Source organism: Ictidomys tridecemlineatus, chromosome 12 (genome assembly GCF_052094955.1).
Source record: "Ictidomys tridecemlineatus isolate mIctTri1 chromosome 12, mIctTri1.hap1, whole genome shotgun sequence".
Lineage (NCBI taxonomy): Eukaryota > Metazoa > Chordata > Mammalia > Rodentia > Sciuridae > Ictidomys > Ictidomys tridecemlineatus.
Window position 1 is genome coordinate 84,053,233 of NC_135488.1, and position 23,536 is coordinate 84,076,768.

Here is a 23,536-nt window from a genome sequence, read left to right on the forward strand (position 1 = left end):
TTTATGTGGTGCTGAGGATTGAACTCAGTGCCTTCTATGTGCTAGGCAAGAACTCTACCCCCAGCTTATTGGACTTTGATATCAAATTCATGCTAGCTTTTTTTTTTTTAAAATGATAATCTTTTTTCGGTGGACACAACATCTTTGTTTGTATGTGGTGCTGAGGATCGAACCCGGGCCACACGCATGCCAGGTGAGCACGCTACCACTTGAGCCACATCCCCAACCCCTCATGCTAGCTTTTTAAATAGAAAGTATACCCCCTCCATTCTTTGAAGAGTTTGTATGTGGTAAGCATTATTTTCCCTTTATGGAATTTTTTAAAATTTTAAACTTTTAAAATATTTATTAAATTTCTTTAAGAATTATAGAACTTCAAATTTTTATTTCTTCCTTGGTCAGTCTTTTTTTTTTTTTTTGGTAAGTTGTATATTTTTTAGGCATAGATCCATTGCATCTGCTTTTCACATTTTAGATGTGAAGTTAATACTATCCTCTTATTATTTTTTTAATGCTTATAGAATTGGTAGTTCTATCTGAATTTTCATTTCTGATGTTATTTTACTTTTCTCTTTAAATTTTTCATGATAACTTACCAGGGATTTATCAATTTTATTGGTCTTTCCAAAGAACCATTTCTTTTTTTTTTTTTTTTTTTGGTACTAGAAATTGAACCCAGAGGCACTTAACCACTGAGCCACATCCCCAGCCCTTTTTTTGTATTTTATTTAGAGACAGGGTCTTATTGAGTTGCTTAGGATCTTGTTAAGTTGCAGAGGCTGGCTTTGAACTTGTAATCCTTCTGCCTCAGCCTCTCGAGCCACTGGGATTACAGGTGTACACCAATGCACCTGGCCAAATTTTGTTTTTGTTGATCTTCTCTAGCATATGTTATTTTCCATTTCATTATTTCTTCTGATATCTTTATTTTGTTTATTTTATTGTGTTTGAGTTTCTTCTGTGTTTCTGTAACAGGAAAGAATAGGTTATGCTGCAGTAACAAACAATCCCCCCATGTCTCGGGTTTTCAACAATATAGTTTATTTCTCACCCTTGCTATCTGTGGTACCCAGTTTGGCTGGTTCTCCAAATTTTCTTCACTCTAGGGCTCAAACTCATAATAAAGTGGCCATTGTCTAGAACATGGATATTCATTATGACAGAGGGAAAAGAGATGGTATGGTTTAATATATTTTGACTCTTAAAATTTCTGCCTAGTGACCCAGCACTTCTGTGCATAGTCCATTAACCAAACCAAGAAATATGACTAAGTCTAATTCCAATACTCAGAAATTGGCAGTGAATCTTTGTGACTAATAAAATAATAACCCATATCTTTTTCTAATTCTTTGAAATTGTATCTTAGCTCATTAATTTTCAAACTTTCTCTTTTTTTTAAGAGAGAAAAAGAGAGAGAGAAGAAATTTTAATATTTATTTTTAGTTTTCAGCGGACACAACATCTTTGTTTGTATGTGGTGCTGAGGATCAAACCCAGGTCTCATGCATGCCAGGAAAGCATGCTACCGCTTGAGCCACATCCACAGCCCCAATTTTCAGACTTTATTTTTTAAATATATTTATTTAAGCCTCTAAATTTCTTACTAGTTATATCCCATAATTATTAATACATATAAATTTTTTGCTAACATGCAATTCAAAATGTTTTTTTTTTTTCACAGTACTGGGGATTGAATCTAGGGCCTTGAATATGCTACCACTGAATTATGTCCTCAAACTTTTTTGGGGGCGGGGGGTACTGGGGATTGAATTCAGGGTCATTCTACCCTGAGCCACATTCCCAGCCCTATTTTTTGTATTTTATTTAGAGACAGGTTATACACTGAGTTGTTTAGCGCCTTGCTTTTTGCTGAGGCTGGCTTTGAACTCATGATTCTCCTGCCTCCTCCTCCTGAGCCGCTGGGATTACAGGTTATGCACCACTATGGCCAGCCCTCAAACTTTTTAATTTTTCTTTTGAGACAGGGTCTCAAAGCCTGGCCTTAAACTTGTGATCTGCCTGCCTCAGCCTCCTGAGTAGCTGGTATTATAGATGTATGTCACCATGCCTGGCTCAGGAAAGTTAAATTTCCCTTTGTGATATATTATTTGATGTGTTATTTAGAGTGTTTCTTAATTTCATCATAAATTCAGAGGTTTTTAGTTGGGTTTTTTTTTTTCCTAGTGTAGTTGCGTTGTACAGAAAATATACTTTGTCTGGTTTCAAACCTTAACTATTTTTTAGATACTTCATTCAACCACATGATCTTGGAAGGGGACATTGAGCCTCAGATGAGACACCAACCCCAGTTAGCACCTTGATTTCAACTTGTGATACACCGCGCAGAGAACCTAGTTGATCCCTACCTGTAATTCCGATCTATAGAACCATCAGATAATAAATGAGTGTTGGCTTAAACCATTTACTTTGTAGTAATTTATTATGCAGAAACAGAAAATTAATCAAGTGTTTCTGCTGATAGACAAATCTCTCAAATTTAGTTTATCTAATGATATCTCATGGCCCAGCATGGTGGCCTATTCTTATAATCCCAACTACTCAAGAGATTGAGCAGGAGGATTACAAATTCAAGGTCAATCTCAGCAATCTTGTGAGACCTTGTCTCAAAATAAGAAATAAAAACTCTGGAAATGAAGCTCAATGATGGAGCCCATGGGTTTTACCAAAAAAACAAAAACAAAACAAAAAAAAACAAACAAAAGACAAACAAAACAAAAACAAACAAAACAAAATAAAAACTCATGTTTATTCTTGAAATATATTTTAGCAGGACATAGTTTTTTAAGCCGGCAGTTTTCTTTTATACTTTGGCCATATTACACTGTTTTCTGACTTCCATTGTTACTATGAAGAAGTCAGCTATTATTACGTCTTTGAAAATTCTCCCTCCCATTTTTAATAGTTTTCTTTTTCTTTGATTCTCTACAGATTTATTTTAATGTGCCTAGCAAAGATTTCTTTTTTAAAAATATTTTTTTTAGTTGTTAATGGACCTTTATTTTATTCATTTATTTATATGAGGTGCTGAGAATCGAACCCAGGGCCTCACACATGTGAGGAAAGCGCTCCATCACTGAGCCACAATCCCAGCCAAGAGATTTATTTTAATTAACTTTGCTTAGTATTTGTCACTCTTCTTGATTGGGGGCTTATTCTTAGCCAGTATCTCTTCAAATACTGTCTATTCCTTCTTTCCTGTCCTCGCAAGACTCCAACATTAGTGGGGCCTTCTCACTCTATTCTCTGTGACTCTCACCCTCACTTTTCTACGTCTCTCTTTACTTCATTCTAGATAGGGGTTTTTGGTTATATTTTCAAATTCACTGATTCTCACCTTTTATATGCCTAAATTGTTGTTAAATCCATCCCTTGAGTTTTTAACATCTTATTATATTTTTCAGTTCACAAATTTCAACTTGACTCCATTTTTAAATATACTATGTTACCTTTTATAATTTTTAGCTACTTGTCAAAATTTTCAAACCTGGCTTTTTTTTTTTTGAAGATAATAAGCAGAATTTGTTTTCATAAACTGTCTGATAATTGTTTCTCAAGCTGCAATCTATTAATTGTTCTTTCTTCTAGTTTTTTCCATGCTCTCTCCTTTCCTTTTGTCTAGTTGTCTTTGATTGCACAGGACATTGCATTTCAAAAATTATTTTAGAACTCATTTGAAGCCAGGCTCGGTGACACACACCTAGAATCCCAGCGGATCTAGGCAGGAGGATCAGAGTTCAAAGCCAGCCTCAGCAACAGTGAGGCACTAAGCAACTCAGTGAGACCCTGTCTCTAAATAAAATACAAAATGGGGCTGGTGATGTGTCTCAGTGGTCGAGTCCCTGGTACCCCCCCAAAAAAAAAAAATTTGAAACTTAGGATGATTTTATCTTTCTCTGTGAGGATTTCAACCACTGCTTTTTGTAGGTGCTTAGGAACTCTAGCAATCATATATCACCTTATTCTAAAAATCAGGGCTTGAGGTTTTCTGTGCAACCCAGGCAAATTGAAACTGGACGATTGTTTAGGAGAAAACTCATCTATGCACTCCTCTAGTTTATCACAGAGGGGAAGTCTTCTTTGACCCCTTCATCCTCACCACAGGTTCAATGTCCTGTGGTATTTTTCTTTTTTAATATTTGTTTTAGTTGTCGGTGGACACAATAACCTTTATTTTATTTTATTTTTTTATGTAGTGCTGAGAATCTAACCCAGTGCCTCCTACGTGCTAGGCAAGCTCTCTACCACTGAGCCACAACCCCAGCACCCCCCCACACAACCTGGTCTTTAACAAGCATTTACCTGTTATATTACATTCTCTTCCCAATTACGCTATAAGAACCTTGAGGATTTTAGATGTCATTTACTCTATCTCCATTGCTTTCTGTAGGTGCTTGGGAACCTACAAAAGAGTTTAACACAGTACCTGGGCAAAAGCAGGTACTCAGTAAATGTTGCGGAGCTACACTGGCCATCTAGCATTGCCCCAGTCTGAGATGATAAATCTTCAGTAAAGTCTCTTCTTGCTCACATATGCTCAGTGGGAGATGAGTCTTCTGTGAGCATGAGTCTTCTGTGAGTAGAATGCTAAGAGATGTTATGTTGATTGGGGGGTAGAGTATTGGGGATTGAACCCAGGGATGCTTTGTCACTGAACTACCTCTTTAGCCCTTTCGTTTTTTAAATTTTGAAACAGGCTCTCACTAAATTGCTAAGGCTGACCTTGAACTTGTGATCCTCCTGCATCAGCCTCCGGAGTCATAGGGATTATAGGCTTGTGACACTGTGCCTAGCTGGTTGATGAGTGGATGAGTGATTAATTACTGGGAATGAGCAGGAATTATGGGACAAGCTTAGACTTCCAGGCTATGGAATTGGCTAGGTCTGATAGGATCATACCTGAACTTCCAGGTAATGAGGGGCTCTTTGATGACATCTGGGTGTTACTTTTGTACAGTATCTAGGAACTTGACAGAATGGTTTCTTTCTGTTTTCTTTCTTAAGTATTGGGGATTGAACCCAGGACCTGGCATATGAGCATATGGTCGGCCAGGTGCTCTAGTACTGAACCACATCCCAGCCCAAGGCAGAATGGTTTCTAAGAAAGGAATTTTGTATAACTGGTATGCGTAGGACCTGGGAGTTGTATCCACAAAAGCCACGTTGTATCTTCCATTGACATTTTTTTTTTTTGATACCAGGGATTGAACCCAGGGGTGCTAGGTTCAATTGAACCACTGAGCCACATCCCCAGCCCTATTTTTTTATTTTGAGACAGGATCTCACTAAGTTGCTTAGGGCCTTGCTAAATGGCTGAGGCTGGCTTTAAACTCACTGTCCTCCTGCATCAATCTCCTGAGCCCAACTGCTAGGATTACAGGCATGTGCCACTGTGCCCGGTTGCCATTGATTTTTAATCCCTTTCAGTGTGAATATGGATGATGGGTCCTTTCTCTGGCCATGGATACAAAATTCTTTCGAGCACATCTGCACTTGGTGGGGGGCACCTGTAGGTAAACTTTAAGTTCCAAATGCAAGCTTAATTAAGGGTCCAGTCTAATATATTAATCAATATTTAAATCGCCATTCAAAGATAAGGTTGCCATGTGGGACTCTGTTCAGCCTCTTCTCTTTCTACTTCCTCCTCATCTTCCTGCTTCTTCTACAACGTTGACATATGGGGCAAGGAGGAGAGGGAAGAGAGAAAGATTCCTATTAAAATAGTTTTTATGGTCCTACACCTGAAGACCTCTAGTTCCCCAGGATGATGCACAGAGGGTCTTGTAGGGTCCTGAAACACACACACACACACACACCTGTCTTTTGGAACTCCTCTGACTCAGCTCCCTCTCCTTCATTGTACTCCTCTTTCCCCAGCAGGAGCCAGTGCACACCACCCAGCCTCTATCCCTGGATCATCTTGTCCTCATAGTCCACCATCTTGATCAGGCCACAGGTGGTGCATGTTGGCCCCCTCTTTATCTGGTCCCCAGGATATGTCTCTCACTTGGCCTGCACTTGGAAAGTCAAGTAGTTCATGCTCAGGGTCTCTTTCTTTCTTCCAAGGCTGCTCACTTTTCTCAGATCCAGACTAGTGTGTGTGCCTAGCAACAGAGACCATATGGTCAGTCAGGTGTGTGTGTGTGTGTGTGTGTGTGTGTGTGTGTATGTGTGTGTGTGAGTGTGTGTGTGTGTCTTATTTCCTCTGTCTGGGTGGGAGATTTCCTGATGAGATGAAGAGACAGGTATTCAGGTTTCTAAACTTTCCTTTGAAAAAAATCTACCTTTTTTGTGGTCTGCTTCATACCTTACTTTCATAACTCAGTAACTATCCTATCTCAGCATTTTCATCAAAATTTCAAATTTAACATCTTGTTGTACTTGGTAATATTTATGTCAGGATGAAACATTATTTTCCTGATTATAAGTCAATGCAGGCTCTCTACATAAACTGCTCTCTCAGCCCCCTCTCTCACCCTATGACCTCAGATTCATAAGTTAAATTCATGTTAGAGTCCACATCTTTCTTGTCCTCTGTATCACTTAGGAATGCTTTGGAGTGCAAGTAACTGTTTTAGAGTGGCTTAAACAAATAGGAAGGAGTTCTCCCCACATGACAAGAGGTAAGCAGCTGCTCTTGCTAGCTTGGCAGCTCCATGGCAGTGAGACAACCTTTATGAAATTCTCTAAACTTTCCTTCATGGTTGGAGGTTGACTGTTATTACATCTCCATTCAGAAGGGAAAAGTCTGCACCAGTCACTAACCCTTTTATCAGAAAAGCAAAAAATTTCTCAAATTCTCCTATGTCTCATGCCTAGAACTGTGTCACATGGCTATTTAGGTGCACACACAAAATAAGTTGGGATAGTGAGGGCTTCATTTTTTCAGCTTCTATTTATTTTTGGAGATGGAAAGGAGAGAAGGGGCTTGAAAATGGAAACTGGGGTACCACCCAATATAATGACCAGCATATGATTTATATAGCTCTTTAGTTCCTGAAATTCAGGTATATCTTTATTTTATATGTACACATTTTGCATGAAATGTACTAACTCACCCACAAAGGAGATAACCCTAAAATCTCAGCAATTCCTATATACGATTAGGAGTCTTAGTACTTTGTGTGGTGTGCAGGCTTCTTGTTTGTGAGGCAGAATACAGGGAGCTCCTGGGGTGTTGGTAGTCCATTTTCTGTTACTATAACAAAATACTCCAGATGGTAATTTATAAAGGAAAGAGACTTATTTTGGTTTGGTCCTGGAGCCTATGTAAAGTCCAAGAGTCTGTTATCACTAAGGGCCTCATATTGCTTTGACTCATGGCAGAAAGCAGAGGACAAGCAGGCACATATGAAAGAAGTATAACATGAGAGCTGACCTTTATAATACCAGCTTTTGTGTTAATGAATCCAGCCCAGGCACGGTGGCCCACACCTGTAATCCCAGCAGCTTGGGAAGCTGAAGATAGTGAGTTCAAAGCCAGCCTGAGCAAAAACGAGGTGTTAAGCAACTCAGTGAGACCCTGTCTCTAAATAAATACAAAATAGGGCTGGGGATGTGGCTCAGCGGTCTAGTGCCCCTGAGTTCAATCCCCAGTACCCCTCCAAAAAAACTTAACCTGTTCTCCTGAGAAAGACATTGCTCTGTGGTGTCAGGATGATAGATACCTTTGGGGGAGAGATGATGTTTGTGAGGCAGAATACGGGTATTGTTTCAGTTCTTGATCTGGGTGCTGGTTAAATAGTCATGTTCAATTCTGAAAATTTATTGAGTTGTATACTTTTCTACATATACACTTTTCTTTATAAGTATTATACATTAACAAAATATGGGTGTGTGTAAGCTACAAGGAAACACATTTTAAATGTAAAATGTGAAGAAAAATAAGAACTTCCATTCAGGGAACAACAACAACAAAAACCTGCTATATCCTGGCCAGCAAACCATATCCAAAGTTGGAGCATTTGGAAGCCCCACTCTTTTTCTGTCCTTCAGTTTTGCAAAATGCACACCTTTTGCATCCCAGTGCCTATTAGAGGGAATTTGGGGTCCAGGGATTGTCATAGGTTGAAGAGCAACAGACTGTTGGTGACACAGGATTTCCTCAGTCATTTGTTAACTGTCTGGTCAATTCCATGAATGAGGAATTGCAATCAAATAATTTATCTAGAGTCTTTTAAGTTGTTTTTATTATTTCCAACTTATTTTTTCCAAATAAGTAATATATTATCATATAATCAAAGCAATACTAAAACATAAAAATTTTCAGTCTTGTCAGAAACCCCTGTTCTGATTCATGCTGAGAGCCATTACCAAGTAGGAATGACGCATCGTAATCCTTGCCAGCGTACCCCATGTTAAATGGACTTGCCTTGGAAATTTGCTGCGACCTTGCTTGTGTGTTTGAGAAAGGTGACCCTGCTCAATGACCAGGGTGGATCCAGGATTAGGGTGTATCCTGCTGGAATTATCCCGTCCTTGGGTTTAGGGCGTGACAATAGGAGTTTTAGAAAAGTTGGAGGTTGAAGATTATTCCTGCTGGGAGTAGGGCATGCCTGCTGCCTGAGTTCCTGCAGAGTTCTGGTGGAGAGAAAGTATTTAGGACGTGAATTGTGCGGGGGATGGGGATTTGCCCCTGAACCTGTGTGGAGGCGGTGTGAGATCGGGAATAAAGAATTGTTGTTTGAACCTACAAAGCTGTGTGGTGGCTCATGATTCTGTGCCAAGCCGAGACATTGGCATTTGGCAAATTCACACTGGAATCTTCTTTATAGGCAAAACATTGTTTTGAAGCAATTAAAATAATAGCTGAAGAAAAAAGATGTCACCTACAATCCATCTTGCTACCTGTGGCTCTCGTCCTATTTCCTGATACAGCTGCTGCTTCTGTCTCCACTTGTTCTGGTTTCAGGTTGGGTACGCAAAGTAAATTGGTCATTTCAAACCAACAAGGCCGCGAGTCGTGGGACTCTTGGACAATCTGGATTGTAGGTTGCAGATAAAGAGAACCCTTTTATCAAGTCTTTTACTTTCTTTAATCAGTGCTTTCAAATCATTTTTCTAATGTAGATTTCCCATGCTTTTGAAGGAGTTTGCTGAAAGCTACTAAAAAAAAAAAAAAGACAACAATCACTCATGTTCTATATAGTTCCTGAAATTTCTCCTAGAGTACAACTTTGGTTGGCATATGGTCTGTATCCAAGGTCCAACAAGTGACAGCCATTTGACAGTTTCACTACTGATTTTGCAGTTTGGAATAGAGTATTGCCATTGGCTACCTTATCCTCCCATTAGCCAATTTCACATTTTAGTTGCTCTTTTTAGCACCGTATTTCTGGTACCAAATTATTTGCTTATTAGGAATGGGTTCAGCTATAAGTTATAGAGCACCCCCCCTTAAGTGACTTAAAGGTGGCTCCTCACTTCCAGACCAGATTTGGGCAGGAATGGAAGCAGAGAGATTGGGAAGTTCTATCTCAAGTAGTTCTATATCAGATGGTAGGTAGTTCCTTGGATAGAACAGTAGTAGGATAGTAGAGGTTGAAAGAAGTAAAGGACTTAGGATGTATTTTGGTAGCATGAAGACAATTTGCTGAAAGATTAATTATAAAGGTAAGGGGATTTAAAAAAACAAGAAGAGCTCCTAGAATTTTATCTTAAACAACTGGGTGAATAGTAGTGACATTTACTAAAATGGACGAGACTGACAGAGGTACAGGTTCAAGGGTAAAAACTCAGATTTGGGGAGGGGACTATGTTAAGTCTAAGATACCAGTTTTCGATGTCAGGTAGGCAGTTATTTAAAAGAGTTAGCACTTACAGGGAGGATTTGTCCCTAGAGAAATATATATTGGAGTCACCTATATTTAAATGGTATATAAAGCTTAGGAATAGATGTTACATAGGGAGAGTGGGTAGATACAGAAAGGTAAAGAACCCTATGTGTGTGTGTATATTTATTTATTTATATGGTGAGCAGGGGAAGCCAGCAAACTCTAGTCTGAGAGAGAATAACCAGTGAGACAAGAGGAAGACCAAGAGAGTATGGTGTCAGAAAAAAAGAGAATTTTTCAGAGTAGGAATGGCTGCCTGATCAATAGCATTGAAACAGAAAGAAAAATAAAAACAAAGATCAAAGAAGAGACCACTAGATTTGCATGGAGACTGCAATTTCAATGACTGGTAGGAAGAAACTAGAGAACAAGCTTTTATTAGGATGGCAATGATCTGGTAGAGACCATTTGTTGAATCAAAAGAGCAGTGACAGGATAATAATACCCATAGAAAAAGTGGAAGCATCGGTTTAATGGAATGAGGACATTATACATCTATTAGATAATGAATTTCTTCTTTTTTTTTTTTAAAGAGAGAGAATTTTTAATATTTATTTATTTATTTTAGTTTTTGGCGGACACAACATCTTTGTTGGTATGTGGTGCTGAGGATCGAACCCGGGCCGCACGCATGCCAGGCGAGCACGCTACCGCTTGAGCCACATCCCCAGCCCGAATTTCTTCTTTTTTACCTTCACATTTTTATTGGTGCATTATAATTGTATATAATGATGGGATTTGTTGTTACATATTCACATATGCACACAATATAACAATATAATTTGGCTATCATCAGTTCCCTTTCCTCTCTCCTCCAGATACTGAACTTCTTAAAGGAAAATGTCATGTCTTATTTGTATCTCTGGTAGCTCCTAGTACAGTGCCTTGTGCTTAGAAGATACTCAGACCTGTTATTGAATTAATCAATAAATGAGTAGATGGAAGGGTGGCTGAATGATAGATATATGGATGACTGGTGTGTACAGGGTACCTGGAATAAACTAGATCAAACTAACTCAAACTTCAGAGTAAGGAAAAGGGGCACTAAAAGGTCTCTTTAGGATCCTGGAATTTTTCTCTGGGATAAGGTTGACAGATTTGGATCTCAGATAAAGGTGTGAGAATGAGGCATTCACTGACAGTTGGCGTTGGCCAACTTTCAAGGAATTGATCTATTAAAGCAGGCTGCAGGGGAGTTGTGGGATCTTCCACCTATCTAATTTGTTTTTGTCTCTCCTATTTTGGATCCAGGCTCCTATGAAAAACCGATTATGTATCTTTCTGGGCACAAGTGGGACAAGGGTCTTAAAAAGCGAGAGTCTATATTCTTTTATCCATCTGGCCTATAGATATTCGCTGAAGACAATCTTGTATGGGAGCAAAAATGTTAAGGGCAGGATTGCACATGAATACCTATTGATTTCTCCAAGTATTTTGTCTTCTCTAGAATTATAAAAGCAGCATTTGATCTGGGTTGCCCATAAAGTCTTGGTGGGACATGTGAGTTGGTGTTGAGGCTGTCGCGGCTTGTGGGATAGCAAGCAGAACCTGAAAGTAGGCCAATCTGGGAAACGCTGGACTCAAGGCCAGCACTAGCGTCTTCTCGCCGATTCTTAGGAAAGGAATTAGGTTTCCTATTATTTTTCTTTTCAACTTGTAGTCGGAGGAACCCGGGGACTCCAAAGATGAGGTGTTGGCGTTGGGAGCCAGCTGTAGAGTGCGCCGCGCCCAGATCCGCTAGCCTAGTTCCCACGCCGAACCAGGTTCCTGGGGGCTCTCGGGGTTAATTTGCAATTTGCCAGGCACCTGGAGCTCCCATAGGCCCCAATCGGGCTGGAGCTGGGTGTCGCCGTCAGAAAGACGAGAGCGCTGCGTCCGCTGTTCGTTACACGTGGACTCACGTAAGCAGTGCGCGCGGCTATCCGTGGACAGGGGGTGTGGCCCGACGCATGGGCGTGGCTCGTGGCGCAAGGGACGGGTGGGAGGGAGCGCGCGTGCGCAAACTGGCCGGGGGCGGGCCGAAAGAGAGCGTTCTCGGGACGGGGGCTGGCGAGGCTCACGCTGGAGGGGTTCGCGTCTGCGGCGGGCACAGTGAGGGTGAGTGAACCCGGAGGGTCGGAGGCCTGACCCCTTGGTCGGAGGTCAGTGGGAGACGCTCAGGCGTTAGCAGCGGGGCGGGATCGGGACCTGGGACCTAGGATCAAGGTAGGAGTAGCTGAGTGGGGGGCTTGGCTCCGGTGCCATCTCTGGACGCTTTGCAGGGCCTGTCTCCCGTTGCGGAAACCTGTGTTTCTGTCCCGGGCTTTGAAGCTTTGGTCTGGTCGATTTCCGTGCTCTTGCCTGACCCCTGAGGGCCCGAGGACCTGACTGTGGGGCCACCTGTGACGGATAGACACTGTCTCTGGCCAGCCCGAAAGCAGGAGGACAGGAGGCGTTACTCTGACTGCCCTGGTTCCCGCACAGGTCCTGGTGGGCCCAGGGGTTGGCTAGGCTGAGCCGAGGCGGAGTGGGAAAGCTGGGGAAACTGATTTTCCTTGTTTTAGTTCTCTGGCATTGCTTTCCACGCAGATGTCCCGAGCAGAAACTTGGGCGCAGTTCTCACCACCACTCCTTGACCCACCCACATAGAATTCATCCAAAGTTCTCTTTGGATACGTCACTTTTCCAGTCCATCCTGCTGCCCTAGCTGGTTCAGGCCGCCATCGCTGCTCTGGACTACCTCATCCTCCCAACTGATCCCTTGCATCCCTCCTTGATACTCTGCAGGTTGTTCAATACAAGGAACCTAAAGCTGTGGTTTTAGAACAGAAATCTCACATATCAACTGATTCTTTCCCCCATTCCCTTACCCTTCTTAGAATTTCCATTGCTCTTCCAAGTTCTTACACAGGTTTACAGGCACCTCTGTGACCTGTCCTCTTGGTACTTTACTCAAGACTCAACCATTTCCTTAATACTGTGTCTTCAACTGTATTGAATCTTAGTTCCTAGATTGGACCAAGTTCTTTCTGGGTTTAAGTGTTCATTACAGTTTGTTCCTTCTGCTTGAGGCACTATCCTTTGATTGAAATAATCCTTTTCATGATTCCTGTTTTATTACAGGTGAGAGTTGGGACTCCTGTGGAACCCAATGGGTCTATTTACTGGCTTCTCCTTCCCAGCTGGCTGTGATCTGTGTAAAGATCTGGGTCACAGTCCTCAGTCCTGTTCATATGTTACCAGGATGTTAGTATGTTAGTTAAATGTACAAATGAAGCATGGTTGCTCCTTGGACTCTCCAAATGAACAAACAGATCAAACTATTAAATGCCAATTTTTTCAGAACCAATTCTCAACCCTCAGCCCATACAAAGCTTTCTTTAGCCTAGGAAATTGGTTATTTTCTAAGACCATGGCAGTGATAATGGGGAAAATACTGGTCAGAATTTTCTTTAGCATTGACTCTGTGCACAGGATGTCTGGATGTTGGTAAGAGTGACTGCTTTGAGGGTGAATTCTTAGCTGAATGCCCTCCATCCCCCCATCATGAAAGTAAAGCTGCCAACAGCTGCTAGGAGGAAGTCTGGCTTCAGACTCTCATGTGCTGATAGGACTAATGACACAATGAGAAGGAAGGGTGGACCAGGCACAAACCAGAGGTGGGAGGACTAAATAGAGAAGTTCCTGCATAGATGAGAGCTTTGCAATGAGGAATCACATGCCTAGGTGCAAAATGTATTGCCCTGATTGAGATATGCCACCCCCATATCAGTTCAGCAGGATAAACAAGAGACAAAGAAGATAGGGTCCTGACCCTTAGAGAAGGAGGAAAAGAAAAAAAAATGGAAATAAGAACAATATGTGACTATATGCTAAGGTTAAGTGGGTGGAGAGGCTGCAGATTGTTGTGAGAGGAGGTAGCAAATGTTGTTGGCTGGAAGAATCCCCAGGTGACATTTGAACAAGACCTGGATAGAAGGAAGAAGGAATGGACAGATGGAACCACTGGAACAAAGCCAGTGGGACAGGAAGAGGCTGCTAGAACAGTGAGGGGACCTTGGTTCAAGTCACAGCACTACTGATAATTGTCCAGCACCTCCCTCCCAGGACTGAGGCTGCTCCTCTTGTGGAATGTCAGGCATGGGTTTTGTTCTGCAGTCTCTTCAGAACTCTCTCCTCTTTTTGGATTTTTTTCCAGCCTGGGCATTATCTTTCAGGCTGTTTGCCCATAGCCTTGAGCTAAGTAGTTGGAGTATAGATGATGCAATATGTTCTTTGGGCAGAACAGAATAGTTTGTTTCCTTTTGACAGTGAGCCATTTAATTTGTTTAGGTGGCAGCCAGATTCCCTGTTCTTATTGTAGCACTTGAAGATTGTTCTTTTATAAGTTAATAGATTTGAGTTTGTTTTGTGTTTTGATGGTTTGAAACAGCAAACCAAAATAAGACAAGTTCAAAATAAATGGTTCTTGGCTTTTATGCTTCCTTGAAGAAGGGATAATTTGGACCTCTAGTTTCTGTGTTATGAATCCCTTTGTTGCTTTTTGGTGTTGCCTAAATAGAAAACACCACCACCACCACACATGCATACACATACCCCAATGTTACATACTAAGTATCCAACCATGTAGTTAGAAGAAAGTGTGCCAGGGGTTCAGTGATTACTCAGCTTAACTGTCTGATAGGTAACTCCAAAGTCTTATCCTCAATTACATTGACATCAAAACTTAGCATTGTGTCTGTAAAGGTGGGATCACAGTCTCTCAAGGACCATGGCACACAGGCTAAGAACCACCAGTTTGTGCCAGGCTGTGCCCAGTGCCAAGAATGACCTCTCACAGCCAGTCCAGGAAGGGGCACTGACAAGTAATCAGGCAGTTTCCAAGAATGTGTTCATAGCTGTCATCAGCAAAGGACAGGTGCCTTCTGAAGGGAGCTTGTGGGAAGAAAACCTAAGCCAGACTAGAGGTGAAGAGGGCTTGCTGGGAAAAAAAGATGTTGGTCATAAATAAGTCTGAAAGACTCTGGAGGAACTGAATCCCAAGTTGTTCTGCTGTGACCAATAGTGGCTAGTGGCCAGAAGTAACTTGAGACCTTGTTTTCTGGTACCAGGTACTATGGTAGTGGCCTTGTCAGGGTTTGGGCTCTTGTAGTAGGTAAAGTTGGAAGAATGGTTTTTAGTTGCTTCTGGATTATTTTATGGAGATAGGAATTAACTGGAAGTTGGGAGTGATGGCACATGCCTATAATTCCTACAATTTGGGAGTCTGAGGCAGGAAGATTGCAAGTTTGAGACCAGCCTTGGCAATTTAGTGAGACTGTCTCAAAAAAGTTTTTAAAAAGGGCTGGAGATGTAGTTTACTGGTAGAATACCCATGTTCAATCCTTCGTAGCGTGTGTGCACGCGCGCGCGCACACACACACACACACACACACACACACTAAAGTATTAACTGGAAACTCTCCTATCCATTTAATATTAGAACAAAATTATGGGAGCAATTACATTAAGGACATTTTTGTAAAGAAAAGGATGTTTATAGTATCATTTCAAAGCAATAGAAAGTAAAAAGAAAATCACAATCACTTCTAATCTCATGATTTAAATAATCTCCTTCCCTCCCTTCTTTCTTTCTTTTTATCTTTCTTTCTAGTACTGGGGTTGAATCCAGGGGCACTCTACCACTGAGCTGAGTATCTAGCCCTTTTTAGTTTGTGTTTATTTTGAGATGAGGTCTTGCTAAGTTACTGAGGCTGGTTGCCTCAGTCTCCTGAGTAGGTGGGATTATATGCGTACACCACCACACCCAGCCAAGAGTGTCTTTATTAACACTTTTTAGTCATTTTTTAGTGTGTGTATATATACATACATATTTTTATTTGACAGAAGAGAATTATTCTTTATAAACTTGCAGCCTGTTCTTTCATGTAGTCTGTATTAAGCATCTTATTATATAGCACGAGAGATTGCATTATAATGTCGATGAGCAATAAGCCTGCCTAGATGCTGCTTTTTAGCACCCTGTGAGTTGCACATCCTAGCGATGGTTGTCTCCCTTAGGGGAAGGATCTTGGCGGATGATGGGCAGAATGGTTTGGGGAAATTTTGCTAATCATAGGGGCATACTTTCAGGGTCCTATCCCCAAAATCTTTTAAGATGGATGAAGGGCTATGATACCTCCCCTTCCCAGCCCCAGGCTCAGAGAGGAGACAGTGACAGCTTCTGAGCTGTAGGCTGAGTGTGCTGTGTATAAGGGTGGGACCAGAACCTTCTGTTTTATCTTCCCTGCTGTAGATCTGGAGCTGTGATGCATTTGGCCTCTTCGGAATAACTGGCCTTTGTTATCCAGCAGAATTGGCTCTGCCTTTTGGTAACTGACTGTTAGATCAGATCTTTTCTTCATTTTTATAGGTTGGCTCCTGGCTGACCTTTACCTTCCTCTTTAAGGGTAGTATCTAACCCCAGGAAGGACGGGTACTTCCAGTTGCAATAGTTATCAAAGGCCTCTCGGAGCCTTGGTGGGAAATAATGATTCAAATAAAGTACTCCCTGCCCTCAGGGCTGACTGAGTTGTCTAGTTGACCACAATCCCAACTGTAGTGAGACTGTGGAGAATGTGACAGAATCCTAACTACTTTCTCACTTTCCTTTTCAATGCTCTCTCATAGTAGTTAAGTCATTTGCTTCAGTCACAGCCCTGGGAGGTGGATGAGACTGGAGTTGACATCCTCTTCCTCATGTTCACTGCTGCAGAGGGGACCTTCCTCCTCGTTGCCCTCAGGGTTCCTGTCTCTGGTCTGCCCCACTTTATACCTTCTCCATGAGGCTGCCAGATGAGTCAGTCTGAAGGCTAACTCTCATCTCATCTCTCCATCATGAATCATTAGTTCTTCCCTATTTGTTGCTCAGAAAATGTCGACCCCCCATGGCCTGGTGTGTGAAGCCTCCTCCAGTGTGGCCTGTTGTGCCTTTGCCCCCATCTGCAGTGCTGTCTTCCCGAAATGGGAAGCTGCTTGTGTTTCTTTTTCACTTGTCTGCCCCTGTTCCCACCGTTCCCCTTCCTTCCCTGTACCTTCCAGGCCCAGTTGAAGTGCCACCATGTCTGTCAGCCTTATCTCGCTTTCCTTCATCTAAGGAAACTTCGTGCCCTGTACTCCCAGGGGGTTTTCTTTCTTGAATACACTGCACTCTCTGCCTTTCTTAGTTCTACTCCCAGTTGCAAGTGTTTCTCTTGGAGGACTGGAAGGCTGTAGACAGGATGTATCTCTGTATCCCCCTGAGCACTTATGGAGCTGCTTAGCCTTCTGAAAGTGTATCAGGAATCTTGGCAGATTCCCCTCCCCAATTGAGTGATGGGAACCTGGAGAGCCCAAGGTCATCTCCTAATCTAATGACAGAGCTGGTGTGGCCCAGTTTAACATGCTCTCTTTCCCAGCCTGGCTGCCTCACCAGGTTTCCCAGAAGTTTATTATGTCAAGTCTCGAGAAAAATCATGGCTCTGTACTCTGCCTTCATCTCCTATGTTCCCCACCTCCTAGGTACCGGTGACCATGAGATCCCTGCAGCTGCTCAGAGGCCCCTTCCTGTATGGCCTGCTCTGGGCTTTTTGTGCTCCAGGTGCCAAGGCTGAGGAGCCCGGGGCCAATGTCCCCCATCCCAGCAGCGTGGGCCTCGATAAGAACACAGTGCACGACCAAGAGTACGTATTTGGCCAGGACTGGGTTCCAGGGCTTTCAACATCTGCAGCTGCAGCCAGCTGCAAGGGCACACCTCTTTCCTTTCTCCTATTTATGTGGCTCCTTAAAATTTGTCAAGGATGCTGTTTATTCTCTAGAGCCACCTGTTAGGTGTTCTATTTCCATCCTCATTTGTAAGTGGAAGCTTTTGAGGCCAAATAGGATAAATGACTTGCCTGAATTCTGTCTTTCTCTTTCACAACAGATAGGCAGACAGACAGACATGCATAGATAGACACACACAATAGTAGTGGCAGAATCCAGAATATAATTGTTTCTTGACTCTGGCAAGGCTTTTTCTTACTGACACATTCAGATGTTGAGTCATTTGTCCCAGCTTTTGTCTTGGGCTGGTGGGCCTCACACATTACACTGGGTTATCCTTGAATTGTTTTTAAAAAATGTTTTTAAATTGATGGGCCAAAAGTGTTCTAACAAAATTCTAATGATAAAGAGGAAAACAAACGCATAATCTTGCAGGCATAACAGACAAGTTGTCCCTGCCCCTTGCCGGGCTCTGTCTGTGTGGATCAGCCTTGAGTGTGGTCTGCCACTGTTTTTCTGAGCTGGATGAGATTTCAGGTCTTGAACTTTTCAGAGCCCTTAAGGTTTCAGCATGATCTGATTTGTTGGTTTTTAGGCATATCATGGAGCATCTGGAAGGTGTCATCAACAAACCAGAGGCGGAGATGTCCCCACAAGAACTGCAGCTCCATTATTTCAAAATGCACGATTATGATGGAAATAATTTACTTGATGGCTTAGAGCTCTCTACAGCCATCACTCATGTCCATAAGGAGGTAGGTCAGGCAGTGGCTCAGTGGGTGTGTCCTGGAAATCCTCCCTCTGGTAGTTCAGTCCCCAGTCTTGGTGCCCTGTGCTATCTTTGTGCCTCCATAGTGCTGCTTCTCCTTTCTGTTTGCTGCTCTGTTGTGCCTCTCCCTGTTCCACAGTCCTTCCCTTGGTGACCTGCTGAATCAGAGGCCCCAGAGCTGGGTATTCATATCTTAAGCCAGTATCTGAAAAGATAGGCCACATTCATAGTGCAGAGCAGGGGGTGGAAGAGGTTTTCATTTGAGAAGAAGGGTGAGTGGGAACCATGGGATGGAGGGCTGTGGCAGAGGTCAGGTGTCCTGTGATACAGTACAGTGCCCCGAAGCACTTTCAAGCAGATTAGAGAGCTAGTTAGCTCTTTACCACAGGCGGAGTAGGCAGGGCCAGGCACTGGCATTACTTCCTTCTTCTAGATGAGCAAATGGAAATCAAAATCTTGTGTCTCCAGACTTAATTTTGTCCCTAATTTTGTCCCTTCTGGCCCCCAGGCCACTAGAGGGGAGGCAAAGTTGGTGATGTAGGCATGATGATAGGAATGAGCTTGTGTTAGCCCTCAAGGAGCACTAGCAGTTTTTTGCACAGGAGAAGAGCATCATTTTGAGATGATCCTGTGCCAAGGGACAAAGACTGGTGGATGGAAGCAGAGAAGAAAGGGCAGGTACGGGACATATGGCAAAGGGAGAACCAGCCATGGGTGTGACTGACCTTAGCTTCGCACCTAGCAGTGAGCCTTGTGGCACTTGCTTCTGGAGTAGAGTCATACTTTCTCCTAAAGGTTATAACAGGTTCTGCTGGTTGACAGTGCTTCTTCCTCTTGTTCTGGTCCTGAGGTATTATTCAATATGTCACTGTTTCCATTTTAACAGGCAGATTGTGCACAAAGCTAGCTTATTTGGGCTGTGAGCTTTTCTTTTGGATGGGTGTGTAGGTTGTGGAATCTATGACTCTCATAGTTCTTTGTAAGCTAGACCCAGGTTTCTTCTAAGAACATGCATTGCTTTGGTAATTAGAAAAGGGCAAACGGTAATCTTTAAGAGGGAATAGGCAAGGGCCTGCTTTGACTGCATCTTTCTTTTAATTGGCATATATAATACCTGAATTGGATTATGATAAACTGACTGAATATTGATACATGAGTTTGTGGATTCCTAGAAGTAGCCATGTATTATGATGTTGAAAGAGTCTGTAGACGTGTGTGAGCATGGACGATAGATAACTAGGCACTTCTTCCAGTAAATGTGCAACTCATTACTGTCTAATTTATGTCTCGTAGGAAGAGAGTGAACAGGCCCCACTAATGAGTGAAGAAGAACTGATTAACATAATAGATGGTGTCTTGAGAGATGATGACAAGAACAATGATGGATACATTGACTATGCTGAATTTGCAAAATCACTGCAATAAATATTATTTGGCTATCTCCTAGTTATATGCAAATGTGACCCGTGATAATGTGATTGAATACTTTTGGTAATGCAAAACAACTCATTTTTAACTACTGCTGTGGCATTTTGGTAAAAACCTGTAGCAATTTGTTACACTGGGGTGAAAAAGAGAAATCAAGAGAAATAAAAGAGAAGAGAAATGGACATTTTGTGGTCCCTCAGTGCTGTTAAATCTCTCAATGGACAAGGGCTTGATGAAAGAATCCTCTTAAGTATATGGAATAATTGGAGCTGAGCACTCAGGAACTTAACTGTAGGATATTGCTCATTCTTGATCTTAATTCATGCTACCTGAAAAGACAATAAGCTTTGCCAAGTGGACACACTTTTCAGTGACAGTGAAGGGATGGAGTGAATGCCACATGTTTCCCCTGGTGGGTCCTATCTCTTCGGATAAACAAGGTCAGTATTCTCTAAAGTTCCCCTGGCCTACAGGATGACTTGCTCTGGGTAAGCAGCTATTTGTTAGGCTGTATCAAAGCCACAACTTAAGAAGAATGTCAGATATTGAGTTCAGCTGGCTACAGAGGCAAGGATTCTGTATCCTCTCACATTTTGGAAATGATAGAACTGGCCTAAGCAATTAACCTTTCCAGATTTTCAATATTTTCTACAACTACTGCCACACCTTTATACTTCCTTTCTGTCGTCTTCAACTTGGGAGGAACCTTAATTTAAAGGTGCTCTCTAATCAATAGCAAATATTTTAGCTTTCTTAATATTTGTATTTCACTCTTGTTTCCAGGGTTTCCTTTTTGCAATTTTGGGACTATTTGGAATGTAAGGACTTGGTACAGCAGGTTTAAACCATTGGCTGGCCTTAAGCCTAGGTGGGAAGTGAAAAGATCATTCATCAAACCCAGTGATTAACCTGATCCAAGTTCTATTTCAAAGGAATGTTGTTTAAATTACCTCTTCTAGCCTGAATGGATGAATTCTTAAATTTCAGGAAAGATTAGAAAAGGAAGCTGAAAAATTCCTCAACAGTGTGAGAAATCTCAGTATTTGAAAGTGAGAAGAAGCTGCAGACTGTAATTTGGTTTGTTGGATATGGTAGACATGCTGTGATAGAAAACCCAAAATGATGGTTGAATGGGGGAAAGAAAATGCATAAAATTTGCTGTAAGATGTATAGAGACTTATTTTCTTTATTAAAGTATTCTTGTAAGAAAACTTATGTATTTGTAAAAATGATTTCCTGTGTCAAGTATTTGTGCAATCAGAGCTGACTTGTAAACTATTCTTGTAATATCTCATTATTTTGAAAGATTTATATAATGAATTCTGAATATATGGCAAATAAAACCGATGGGACAAAATAATGTGCAGTTGATTTTATTTATAGACCATATAGGCCTTTTCCACCATGCGACAGGCCTGTTTGAAAATACCGCTGCTATTCTCTGCTCCTTATTCAGAGACTCAGTATTCAAAGGCCCTTTCCCCTCTCGGGCATTTTTTTCTTCCAAATGAAATCACTTTTGGTTCTTCATTCTTAAGCCAAATTCAGATTGGGACAGCATTCTCTAGTTGGAGAATTTATAGTGTTTTCCCATTGAGTCTTTGTTTTTACTTTGCCAAAAAATATAATTAGCCTTATTGAAAACATTTCAGGCTAAAGCATAGATGCACAGACTCCCCTGACATTCTGGAAATGACACACTTCTGCCTGTTAGAAATGAAATTACCATTACTTTTTTTTCTCTCTCTTCTAAGACCTTGAACCTTGCATGGCCCGCCTTCATCCAGAGCCCCCTCTCCGAGATGGGTTAATGGCTGGAGGGACCCCAGACTGCTGGTGGCTGGGAAGGAGGCAGCAAGGGAGGGAGGGGAAGAGTTCCTTTCAAGGTAGAACCACCCTATTAATTAGGCAAGATGGAGCCCCTCCCTCCTCCATGGCTGGCTGCTGTTGGTACTTGCTCTGTGCTAGCTTTGTGGTCCTGTTGGTCTGGCTGCCTTTTCTACACATAGTTCCTCTGATGGGAGAGGGAACTGGGACTTTACCTGCTCACTCCTTCGTGTCCCCTATGTGAGGCCTTGGCCGCCTTTCTCACAACCTGTTTCAAGAAGTTTTCAGGATGTGTAAGGAACATTCTCGCATTATGTAAGAGTAATGTACCCAGGGAAGAGTGTGAGCTCTTCCCAGGACCCAGGCAGACCTGAGGGGGAATCCTGGGCCTGCTATTCCTTAGCTGTGACATTTCTAAATTAGTTTTTCACCTAAAAAATAATGATAATAGAAGGAATAGCTAAGAGAATTAACAAAATAATTTTTTAAAAAAAGTTGAGGCACTTAGTGTGGTGCTTGTACAGAGCAAATGCTGACTACTTGGTCATTCCTCAGTCTGGCTGAAAAGCCTGCCTTCCTCACTGAAGAGTCGGGGCTGGGAATATAACAACATTGGTGACTGCTTTAGGGCAGGGACCAAAGAGTTTTTGCTGCTTCTATCATATATATGCTAAGTGAGTGAATTTCAAGGGAGAAACTGAGAGACTTGTCAGGTGTGATGTGAGGAGAGCACTACAGTAGGAACCAGACTGGGGAGTTTCTGCCTCACCTGGTTTCCTGACAATTGGCTTTCCTGAGCCACCTTCTGTCAGTCTCCTATAGAGGCTGTGCTCTCTCCCACAGCCCTTTGTCAGTCCACAGAAAGCACCCGATCACCAGCCCCAGTAGCACCTTTGTCCTCTCATTAAAAAGGTCACCAGCAGTAGTAGCACCTTTGTCCTCTCATTAAAAAGGTCTGGGGAAGAAAGGTGAGGGCCTAGAAAGCATGTGAGACTCTGGGATGGAGCCACCAAGGACAGCTGCTTCAGAACTTGCTTTTTAACTCTGCTACCACTCACCAACGGGGCTTTGAACATGTTTAAGAAAGCAACAGAGACAGATTTTTAAAACCAATGGCAGCTACTAGGTGACAGAAAAAGGACATCTGTATCCCCAGCTGTAGAAATTCTTTAAGAACAAAATCCTGTCTGTCTTCAGTAGCCAAGAGATGTCCTTGGCCCAGTTCTCCAGTCATGAGGGGGGACCAGGCCAAAAGTGGTAGACAGGTTGGCAGTTAGGGAAGAGGGGGCCCCTGAGGGAAGTAGGCTCTTTTGTTCCCTGAATTCCCAAAAGGCTCAAGTGCCAAGGCAGGGATGTGAAGTAGGGAGCTCAGGACAGGGGTGTCCAGACACCCAGCCCCGCCTCCTCAGAACACTGGAAGTCAACGCTGAAGGAGGAGGACCAGAGAAGCTCTCGCCTTGGAACACTAAGCAGAGGGTAGGGGACAGAGTAGCACACAGAAAACAGCTGCCGTGGACTGCCTGTGATCACGTGACTCCCAAAGGCTTGTGGTCTGACGCTCAAGCCATGGGAATGAGGTCAGAAGCTCCTTTTCTGGAGAAGCTGAAACGTCCCCATAGAAAAGGGCAATGTTAAGTCCAGACATATGAGGTTCCTATGCAGAATCATCACAGGGCATTTGCTGTCCATGGACTTCCAGCCACCTTCTCACTGGGTGACTGGGGAAGGAGATGCAGGGTGGAGGAATGCAAGCAGCAGTTCTATGCCCTTGCTGCTCAAGTGTGGGGTAGAGACGTGATGGTGAACACCCGCTCCACCCAAGATCAGTGCAGTCCGAATCTACTTTTCAACAGGTCCTCAGTGACTCGTGTGCTCATTTAGATATGAGAAGCACTGCTCT

At 42.4% G+C, this 23,536-nt stretch overlaps 1 protein-coding gene across 3 annotated transcripts; it reads left to right on the plus strand.

The window, feature by feature from the left end:
- Positions 1-11,830: 11,830 nt before the first annotated feature.
- On the plus strand, positions 11,831-21,169 carry Mcfd2 (multiple coagulation factor deficiency 2, ER cargo receptor complex subunit). 3 transcript variants are annotated; one of them, XM_005324491.5, is made up of 4 exons: positions 11,831-11,948; positions 17,370-17,530; positions 18,208-18,367; positions 19,675-21,169. In XM_005324491.5, exons 2-4 carry the CDS (start codon positions 17,382-17,384, stop codon positions 19,804-19,806), a joined length of 441 nt encoding a protein of 146 aa, XP_005324548.2. In that variant the 5' UTR covers positions 11,831-11,948; positions 17,370-17,381; the 3' UTR covers positions 19,807-21,169. The 3 variants fall into 3 exon arrangements, with proteins under 3 accessions (XP_005324548.2, XP_040126878.2, XP_021581509.2); XM_021725834.3 differs by having other exon boundaries at positions 11,937-12,056; XM_040270944.2 differs by lacking the exon at positions 17,370-17,530 and having other exon boundaries at positions 11,871-11,948.
- The last annotated feature ends 2,367 nt before the right edge of the window (positions 21,170-23,536 follow it).

What these genes read in the sequence shown, in the direction of transcription:
- Mcfd2 (XM_005324491.5), top strand. Translation starts at nt 17,382, where the DNA reads ATGAGATCCCTGCAGCTGCTCAGAGGCCCCTTCCTGTATGGCCTGCTC. An exon ending in AACACAGTGCACGACCAAGA is followed by an intron (nt 17,531 to 18,207) that starts GTACGTATTTGG and finishes GTTGGTTTTTAG; the next exon opens with GCATATCATGGAGCATCTGG. An exon ending in TCACTCATGTCCATAAGGAG is followed by an intron (nt 18,368 to 19,674) that starts GTAGGTCAGGCA and finishes TATGTCTCGTAG; the next exon opens with GAAGAGAGTGAACAGGCCCC.